The sequence below is a fragment of the Triturus cristatus genome, chromosome 4_2, assembly GCF_964204655.1.
Source record: "Triturus cristatus chromosome 4_2, aTriCri1.1, whole genome shotgun sequence".
NCBI lineage: Eukaryota > Metazoa > Chordata > Amphibia > Caudata > Salamandridae > Triturus > Triturus cristatus.
Window position 1 is genome coordinate 919172197 of NC_140586.1, and position 10220 is coordinate 919182416.

The window sequence follows — 10220 nt, forward strand, 5'->3', positions numbered from 1 at the left end:
GCGCAGTAGCAGCCGCGCACTAAAGGCTGTTTACCGGTCCATTTCCCTACAGGGGATGGACTTTTCTGTGGAACATGGACCTGGGAATACCATGCCAACACAGATGGATTCTCCAGATATTTTCACTTGGAAAATGAAGACTCAACTGGACAAGGTCAGTCTAATCTCCTTTCATTTGGGGGGAGGGGGTTGTGAAGGAAAGTAGAATATGCTTTCATGGTTACCCCCACTTTTTGATGGTGTTATTCTGTTTTCTGACTAGTGAGACTGGGATCCTGCTTATCAGGACCCCAGTCACTGTGCTTCCTCCCTAAATGTGTTATGGCAAGTACTTTGGTATCTCCACAATTGGCTACTGGTGTACCCAAGTAAGTCCCTCGTATATGGAACTGAGTTACTTAGGGCATAGGTACACCAGGGGTCTCCCATGGGCTGCACCATGTATTATGCCACCCATGAGAGACCACTCAAACTGTGACTACAGGCCTGCCATTGTAGCCTGTGTAAACTGGTGCTAGCACCACTTAAACCAGATATAAGTGTCCTTATTTCTGAGGTCACTGCACTTAAAAGCCACCCTTAAGGCAGTCCTTTCAATCCTGAACACAGGGTGCTTGGTTATAAGTGGTTATAAGTGTGAGGGTGCCCTTTATGAGCAGGACACCTCCTACAAACCCTGGAGTCGATTCTCCAGGCTTTGTAAGTGCAGTCAGCCATTTAATACATATAGTGGACATTAAGTCAATTACGAGATGCCCAACTATATATTGGCTGCGCCGAAACTCGTCATGTTTGGTATCAAACAGGTTGGAATCCAACCTCAACACCGGTACCGTTTGTGGATGTCTCCCCTAGAAAGCCTCCCTGTATTCCCGGTACCAGCCTTTCAGGGTCTAACAGCAAGCTAGTGCTGCTGTTGATCATAGACATGAATCTGCCCTCCTGCCAGGCTCGAGCAGGGGAAGAAAGCACAATAGGTTTCCTGTCGCAGGGAGGTATGACCACCTCTCAGACAGGATTTAGTGTATTGGGCTGGGGTGGGGACGCTTGCCAGCACCACCACACTGCTTTGAAGGGCACATTTGGTGCCCTCCTTGCATACTCCAGTTTGAGCCGTTGGCTCCCGCTCTGGTGCAAAAGTGGACAAAGCACATGGGAGTATCCTCCCCTGTGTCCAGCCCCTCTTTTGGGAGGGAACCCTGAATCCTCCCAACCCTTTTCCTAGGGCACTTAAGGGCTTAGCTGTGGGTGGCTCTTCAGATTTTTCTTGGGACAAGTTTCAGATCCAAAACCACTTCAACTTCTAACGTCTGGGCACTTTGGACTTCATTGGACTTCGCTTAGGAACCAAGACTGCATCAAGGAATACTCCTGCTGCTCCTGCCTCGTCATCCTGCCAGTCTTCTGCGTCGTCTGTGCCTGTGCTTCCTTCAGGTTCTTCCCGAGGCCTGTGAGCATCAAAGACACCCAAAAGAATCTCCCTTGGAGTGAAGGAGTCACTCCCCTGGATCTGCAGGCACCGCAACTAAGCTGAACGGTCTGCTGCTTCTGATGTACCATGACTTTGAAAGGCTCAGCAACACAGGTTGTAGCTCTGCAACTCCCTCGAGGCATGCACTGTCTTCTCAGTTAGTTTGAGGCCAGTATCCCTTGTCGGAACCTCTGGAATTGCACCCCTATGCACAGCGTCAACTTGCCGTTGCCAAGGCTTGTTGTCTCTGTCCTCCAGAGATCTTCGAGTTATAAGAAGCTCCAGTCTCCAGCATCTATCTCTACCAAGATCTTTGTCCTCCTCACCTCACCCTCTGCACCGTGGGCTTGAATCTTTGGTGAGCTGCTCAAGATCCTTTTACGACTCTTGTGCCTTTGGTCTGTCGGTCCTCTTGAGGGTCTTCTTGGGCTTTAGTGGGTTCCCCTGCTTGCTTGGGCCTGCTCTGACTTTCCTGCACTTGGTGAGTCCCTTGGACCTTGCTGGTCCAATCACTGCACCATTTTCGTTTTGCTGCTCCAAGGCTTGTTGGTGCTCCCGCCAGACACCGACCCCCCTGTGTCTCGACTCCTGACGTACGACAGCTCGTGAATGGCTCCTGCTCTTCCAGAGCACCGCCTGGTCCTCACAGCTGCAGCGACAAGGTCACTGTCAACTCTCTTGCATCTTCAGTCATCGGTGGTCATTGGTCTGCAGGGCCTCCTGGTCACTTCTGAGTGGCATAGACTCTGTCCCCTCTGCCTGCATGTACTTCTCCTCAAGAATCCATCCTTCTTCACCAGCGGCATCTTTTGTGAAGTCCTCCCTTGTGTTCTACGGTGATTTCCGACCTCATTTCGCACCTATGCACCCAGCTTCCCTGGTGTAGGTATCCTGGTTCCTGGGGTACCCACAAGTGGGGTGATTCTCCAACCTTCCATTTTCCACGGGATTTCTATCGGGTTCACTAGGAAAGGTCCTTCTTCTTCAAAACTGCAACAGCGACATTCCCATTGACTTGCATTGAGTACGCTGCTGTGTTTCCACTCTGCACACAGCCTCCGTGGGGTTTCTGGGTACTTACCTCGGGTGGTTCCTTGTGTCCCCAGCTCTTCTGAGTCTTCTGGTCCAAGTCCCGACTTCAGTCGCAGTTCATATTCCACTTTTTGGTCTTCCCCTGGATATGTATTAGTGCTTACTTACCTGATTTACATTTGAAGTATTGTGTGTATTGTGTTTATATCTCCAGGTATGCAATATACCAATGTGTTAGTGTGCGTGTATAATAAATATAACTATTTTCATAATTACACTGTGTGGTTCTTTTTTGTTTAACCTACACTATATGATTAGTTCGGGTAAAACAAGCTGGTGAACACTCCTTCTGGACTAGGCCTGAAAGCTGCTCTCCACAGCTACCACTTAGAGCACTTTCTAAAGTTGCCTAAGACCACTAAAATCACCATAAGGGTTGTCTGGATTAGTGCGAGGTGCTTCACTTAAGTAAGAGTGTACCATATACTAAGCCAGCCTCCTACAATATAGTTGTTTTATTTTGTTCCAGGTCGGGTTCCGGTACCATGGTCAGCATTGATGACCATTTAGAATATCAGGCATTCCTTGGTCCACTGGGTGTCCAAACAAACAAGCAGAGAAGAACCTGTTTGGCACCAATGTTTTTCGGGTTGAATGGTGGTAGAAAAGTGGAATGATATGAGAACAGCTTCTGCCATTGGTCGCGGGCCAGGTTTCAGGAAAAATACGTCAGGATATGCTTATCGTTCATCTGGGGGAATGATCTGGTGCAGCTATCGGCCTGACATTGTTGAAAGCAGTGGAAGCAGATCTGGAGATAAGATGGTTTTGGTCTGGGATGTGTATGGTGTGTAGTATGCTGTTGCAGCTTTGGGTGTGGTGCGCAGCTACTAAGTACAATGCGGTAGAGAATGCATGCTACAACATGAACAAGGAGATGCTGCTTTTTTGTGGTAATGAGGGCATAGCAGTTGTACAGCATAGTACCATAGTGCAAGAAGATTTTCACTTGTCTGACCAGATGGGTTGATCCTTTCCAATTTCGGTAATGAGCTTTATGTGCCCCACTCCTTCCCTGCCATCTCTCTGATGCCCAAACTAAGGTGTCTTCTGCCCCCACACCTCTCTGGCTGCTGGGAAACCCCAAAGCAATGCTGGCACAGCAGGTGTGCACTGGGCCCTAATATATGCAAGGAAGGATGGTTAAACAGCTATAATTGGGGTTTAGTTGGCCCCTCATACTGCACGGCACCGGTGCCCCTACACCTGCAGCACCAATGATATCTACAGCTCTGTGAAGCAGGCTGCCTTCACCGCCCACTGCACTGGGCCATCGCTCCTAGGCTAGAGGCACAAAACATGCTTTCTGTCCCTTTCTCTAAAATAAAATTAAAAATTAAAAAAAGGAAATTAACCCCACAAAGAGGGCTCCCACCCCCAGTGCTTGGGCCTGTTCCACACTCAGCAAGCATAATTTGAGTGCTGCGGCCACTTACACGCCTCACACCAGTGCCACAGCCCCTGCTGTAATGATAGACCTTAAAAAAAAAAAAAGACCACGCCCATATATTGCCCCTTTTCCCCAAGGGCATCTGTCAGAGGAAGTTGTCTCTGTCAATTTGTAAACAAACAAACGAGCCCCCACATCTCTTTAACTCTATCCATGGATCTGGCTCCTTCCCTCTTGCGCCTGGGCTTCTCCTCTCTGGTCCCCCAAGTCCGGGAGGAGCAGGGCTCTGCATCTAAATGCAACCCTGCAGACCTACTCCCTCCACTCCTGGACTCTCCTTTTTACAAAAACAACCATACCTGAAAGGTTAAGATTGACCTTGTGATGCCACTGCCTGAAGGGGAAAGTGTGTCGGGGGGGGGGGGGGAACCTGTGGGAGGGACAGAAAACTAAAGAAGGCACAATCGTTCTTACCAGGGTACTGAGTTCTGAAGTGCATCCTTTTAATGGATGCTTAACATTTTTTTATAGGTATAGTCTGAACACTTATTACTAAAATATATAGATATAAATCATGATTTACAGTACTTTTTGCCACAGGCTGGGACCTCATAGCACAATAAATGCACAAGTCAGTCCTCTCTGCGTCAACCAGGATTAAATTCTGTGACTCTTTGGTCACACACAGCCATCTGCACTGATTGCATTAGTCAACTGAGGTTTCATAATGTACAAGAGCACATTTCCTACCAAGTCGTTTAACTTGCATTTATTTCTTATTTAATGTGTTAGTTTTCATTCAATGTGTGTATGTATTTTTTTTTATATGCAGTTACCTGAAAGTGAAAAAATAACAGTTCTTCGTAGTCACATCTTTGACCCCTACAATCCCCCTCACTGATCCAGCCCAAGGGCCCTCCAAATCACAGTTTCCACACTTCTTTCTGAACTTCAACCTCTGCTTGTGAATGATGATGGCCTGGAAACACTCCAAATAAAGAAGGTCGCCATCTCGTTTGTAAGTGCTTGCAGACACATGCACTCCCCTGGGAAAGCAGCCACGGACCCCCAAGGAGACAATCCCTACAATTTCAAGACCTCTGGCTTAGAAGGTGGTGCTGAGGGTGACAGGACAGTATCTACTGAGTTTTCTAAAATGATGTGAAGTTAAGTGGGCAGAACTGTTAGCAAGCTGCCAGAAATGGAAACAGTAGGGTGTCAGATATTCATTTGGAAAAAAGGAAGCTGTTGTGCATGCCTCACCCTCTGCAAGCCTTACTCATGGTGTCCGCTTGCACCTGGGGGGCAGACAATTCACAAATTAAAATTGTAGATGGACAGCTGTCAAAAGGGCAGTTTTCCAACACTGGGTCCAACTTAAAGTCCCTGAGTGGGAAAAAAATACCTGATATAGATACCTACCTTTCGATGGCTTTTATGACGGGATGTGATCTTTGGAAGGCACTTTACATGGAGATTTTCTGAACAAAATGAATCTCCTATCTAACCTGGTACTCACTTTAATGACCATGGAAGGATGTAAGGCTGAGATGGGCATGCCCAATTTAGCCACTCTTGTCTACTGTTGACACAATGATCTCAGTAGTGACAAGTTAATCAGTTCTTTAAAACACAGATGCATCTTTTCAGCAGTGCATACATGTGGTGCAATAATAATGTCCCCATGTAGCATGATCATGGATACATTCGATCCTATGTAAGCAAATAGACGGAATGGTCCGTCACTGAATACATAGAATATTGGACTGCCACAGGCTTGAACATATTATGAAAATCAAACCTATGCAGCCAATGGGATGTATGTAACTTTCATGTTATGACAGTGATCACTACATATGCAAAGGCTCCTCCACACGCCCTCTTATTTATTAGAACTTGTGCCATGATGGCTATGTCCCTAAACTGAAAAAATGGGGCAATACTTAAGAAAAGTTGTTTTTCAGTAAAAAAGGATGACAATATACGTTGCTAGGGAAAACATCAGGTAGAGCAATGGTTAAAACTGAAAACTGTGGTAAACTAGAAAAATCCCACTAGTTCAGAGAAAACACATGGTAGCGAAATCCAAAAGATTGAGCTAATTAGAGCAAAGAAAAAGAAGCTACACTTCATGAAAACCAAAGCCAACCAAATCAGTTTCCAGTAGTCTGGCTGAAATGTGCTTTCCAAGAGCAACTTCTTTATCAAAATGAAGAACTTTGGAATTTGCCTCTAAAGGACTGCTATGTATGTGGGCTATTTAACCACTGATGTTCCAACTATTTCTACAGCAGCTACAATTTGTGTGGACCCACCTGCTGTTCCTGTTGTTGCGGCTGTTGTTGCAGTGGTTGATGCTGTTGTTGCGGCTGTTGTGGCTGCTGCTGTTGTGGCAGATGTTGCAGCTGTTGTTGCTACTGTTGTTGAAGCTGTTGTTGCAGGTGTATTTGCTGCAGTTGTTGCTGCTGTTGTTGCTGCTGCTGTTGTAGCTGCAGTTGTTGCAGCAGTTGTGGCAGGTGTTGTACCTATAGTCATTGCAGATGTTGTTTCTGCTGTTGTTTCAGCTGTTGTTTCAGCTGTTGTGGCTGCAGTTTTTGCAGCTGCTGTTTCTGCAGTGGTTGCAGCTGTTGTTGCTTCAGTCGTTGCAGCTGTTGTTGCTGCAGTCGTTGGTGCTGTTGTTTCTGCAGTTGTTGCACCTGTTGTTGCTTCAGTCGTTGCAGCTGTTGTTGCAGCTGTTGTTTCTGCTGTTGTTTCAGCAGTTGTTGTGGCAGTTGTTGCAGCTGTTGTAGCTGCAGTTGTTGCTGCAGTAGTTGCAGCTGTTGTTTCAGCTGTTGTTGCAGCTGTTGTCGCCACAGTTGTTGCAGCTGTTGTTGCTGCAGTTGTTGCAGCTGTTGTTTCTGCAGTTGTTGCAGCTGTTGTTGCAGCAGTTGTTGCAGCTGTTGTAGCTGCAGTTGTTGTAGCTGTTGTAGCTGCTGTTGTTTCAGCTGTGGTTGTGGCTGTTGTTGCAGCAGTTGTTTCTGCTGTTGTTTCAGCAGTTGTTGCGGCTGTTGTTGCAGCAGTTGTTGCAGCTGTTGTTGCTGCTGTTGTTGCTGCAGTCGTTGGAGCTGTTGTTTCTGCAGTTGTTTCAGCTGTTGTTGCAGCAGTTGTTGCAGCTGTTGTAGCTGCAGTTGTTGCAGCTGTTGTTTCGGCTGTTGTTTCAGCTGTGGTTGCGGCTGTTGTTGCAGCAGTTGTTTCAGCTGTTGTTGCCGCTGTTGTTTCTCCGGTTGTTTCAGCTGTTGTTACGGCTGTTGTTGATGCAGTCATTGGTGCTGTTGTTTCTGCAGTTGTTGCACCTGTTGTTGCTTCAGTCGTTGCAGCTGTTGTTTCTGCTGTTGTTTCAACAGTTGTTGTGGCAGTTGTTGCAGCTGTTGTAGCTGCAGTTGTTGCTGCAGTAGTTGCAGCTGTTGTTTCAGCTGTTGTTTCAGCTGTTGTTGCGACTGTTGTTGTGGCAGTTGTTGCAGCTGTTGTTTCAGCTGTTGTTGCAGCTGTTGTCGCCACAGTTGTTGCAGCTGTTGTTGCTGCTGTTGTTGCTGCAGTCGTTGCAGCTGTTGTTTCTGCAGTTGTTGCAGCTGTTGTTGCAGCAGTTGTTGCAGCTGTTGTAGCTGCAGTTGTTGCAGCTGTTGTTTCTGCTGTTGTTTCAGCTGTGGTTGCAGCTGTTGTTGCAGCAGTTGTTGCTGCAGTCGTTGGCGCTGTTGTTTCTGCAGTTGTTGCAGCAGTTGTTGTTTCAGTCGTTGCAGCTGTTGTTGCAGCTGTTGTTTCTGCTGTTGTTTCAGCAGTTGTTTCTGCAGTTGTTGCAGCAGTTGTTGCAGCTGTTGCTGCTGTTGTTGCTGCAGTCGTTGGTGCTGTTGTTGCAGCTGTTGTTGCAGCAGTTGTTGCAGCTGTTGTAGCTGCAGTTGTTGCAGCTGTTGTTTCGGCTGTTGTTTCAGCTGTGGTTGCGGCTGTTGTTGCAGCAGTTGTTGCAGCTGTTGTTGCCGCTGTTTCTCCTGTTGTTTCAGCTGTTGTTACGGCTGTTGTTGCTGCAGTCGTTGGGGCTGTTGTTTCTGCAGTTGTTGCACCTGTTGTTGCTTCAGTCGTTGCAGCTGTTGTTGCAGCTGTTGTTTCTGCTGTTGTTTCAGCAGTTGTTGTGGCAGTTGTTGCAGCTGTTGTAGCTGCAGTTGTAGCTGCAGTAGTTGCAGCTGTTGTTTCAGCTGTTGTTGCGACTGTTGTTGTGGCATTTGTTGCAGCTGTTGTTTCAGCTGTTGTTGCAGCTGTTGTCGCAACAGTTGTTGCAGCTGTTGGTGCTGCTGTTGTTGCTGCAGTCGTTGCAGCTGTTGTTTCTGCAGTTGTTGCAGCTGTTGTTGCAGCAGTTGTTGCAGCTGTTGTGGCTGCAGTTGTTGCAGCTGTTGTAGCTGCTGTTGTTTCAGCTGTGGTTGTGGCTGTTGTTGCAGCAGTTGTTTCTGCTGTTGTTTCAGCAGTTGTTGCGGCTGTTGTTGCAGCAGTTGTTGCAGCTGTTGCTGCTGTTGTTGCTGCAGTCGTTGGCGCTGTTTTTTCTGCAGTGGTCGCAGCTGTTGTTGCAGCAGTTGTTGCAGCTGTTGTAGCTGCAGTTGTTGCAGCTGTTGTTTCGGCTGTTGTTTCAGCTGTGGTTGCGGCTGTTGTTGCAGCAGTTGTTGCAGCTGTTGTTGTCGCTGTTGTTTCTCCTGTTGTTTCAGCTGTTGTTATGGCTGTTGTTGCTGCAGTCGTTGGTGCTGTTGTTTCTGCAGTTGTTGCACCTGTTGTTGCTTCAGTTGTTGCAGCTGTTGTTGCAGCTGTTGTTGCAGCTGATGTTGCAGCTGTTGTTTCAGCAGTTGTTGTGGCAGTTGTTGCAGCTGTTGTAGCTGCAGTTGTTGCTGCAGTAGTTTCAGCTGTTGTTTCAGCTGTTGTTTCAGCTGTTGTTGCGACTGTTGTTGTGGCAGTTGTTGCAGCTGTTGCTTCAGCTGTTGTTGCAGCTGTTGTCGCCACAGTTGTTGCAGCTGTTGTTGCTGCTGTTGTTGCTGCAGTCGTTGCAGCTGTTGTTTCTGCAGTTGTTGCAGCTGTTGTTGCAGCAGTTGTTGCAGCTGTTGTAGCTGCAGTTGTTGCAGCTGTTGTTTCTGCTGTTGTTTCAGCTGTGGTTGCGGCTGTTGTTGCAGCAGTTGTTGCAGCAGTTGTTGCAGCTGTTGTTGCCGCTGTTGTTTCTGTTGTTGTTTCAGCTGTTGTTGCGGGTGTTGTTGCTGCAGTCGTTGGCGCTGTTGTTTCGGCAGTTGTTGCAGCAGTTGTTGCTTCAGTCCTTGCAGCTGTTGTTGCAGCTGTTGTTGCAGCTGTTGTTGCAGCTGTTGTTTCAGCAGTTGTTGCGGTTGTTGTTGCAGCAGTTGTTGCAGCTGTTGTTGCTGCTGTTGTTGCTGCAGTCGTTGGTGCTGTTGTTTCTGCAGTTGTTGCAGCTGTTGTTGCAGCAGCTGTTGTAGCTGCAGTTGTTGCAGCTGTTGTTTCGGCTGTTGGTTCAGCTGTGGTTGCGGCTGTTGTTGCAGCAGTTGTTGCAGCTGTTGTTGCCGCTGTTGTTTCTCCTATTGTTTCAGCTGTTGTTACGGCTGTTGTTGCTGCAGTCGTTGGTGCTGTTGTTTCTGCAGTTGTTGCACCTGCTGTTGCTTCAGTTGTTGCAGCTGTTGTTTCTGCTGTTGTTTCAGCAGTTGTTGTGGCAGTTGTTGCAGCTGTTGTAGCTGCAGTTGTTGCTGCAGTAGTTGCAGCTGTTGTTTCAGCTGTTGTTTCAGCTGTTGTTGCGACTGTTGTTGTGGCAGTTGTTGCAGCTGTTGCTTCAGCTGTTGTTGTCGCCACAGTTGTTGCAGCTGTTGTTGCTGCTGTTGTTGCTGCAGTCGTTGCAGCTGTTGTTTCTGCAGTTGTTGCAGCAGTTGTTGCAGCTGTTGTAGCTGCAGTTGTTGCAGCTGTTGTTTCAGCTGTGGTTGCGGCTGTTGTTGCAGCAGTTGTTGCAGCTGTTGTTGCCGCTGTTGTTTCTGTTGTTGTTTCAGCTGTTGTTGCGGGTGTTGTTGCTGCAGTCGTTGGCGCTGTTGTTTCGGCAGTTGTTGCAGCAGTTGTTGCTTCAGTCGTTGCAGCTGTTGTTACAGCTGTTGTTGCAGCTGTTGTTTCAGCAGTTGTTGCGGTTGTTGTTGCAGCAGTTGTTGCTGCTGTTGTTGCTGCAGTCGTTGGTGCTGTTGTTTCTGCAGTTGTTGCAGCTGTTGTTGC

At 47.6% G+C, this 10220-nt stretch overlaps 2 protein-coding genes across 2 annotated transcripts in view; both read right to left on the reverse strand.

The window, feature by feature from the left end:
* LOC146835403 (uncharacterized) overlaps positions 1-6506 on the reverse strand; it is a 213841-nt gene extending 207335 nt beyond the window's left edge. Inside the window, exon 1 of the mRNA XM_085602976.1 lies at positions 6269-6506. Coding sequence (XP_085459102.1) covers positions 6269-6488 — 220 coding nt within the window. The 5' untranslated portion in view covers positions 6489-6506. The remainder of the gene's footprint in view (positions 1-6268) is intronic.
* Positions 6507-7221: 715 nt separating this feature from the next.
* On the reverse strand, positions 7222-9139 carry LOC146835404 (uncharacterized; the record flags this gene model as incomplete). The annotated part of the gene is made up of 4 exons (XM_085599988.1): positions 7222-7270; positions 7491-7603; positions 8048-8473; positions 8858-9139. Coding segments are annotated over 4 exons (870 nt in total), but the record flags the coding sequence as incomplete, so codon positions are not given.
* Between the last annotated feature and the right edge of the window lie 1081 nt (positions 9140-10220).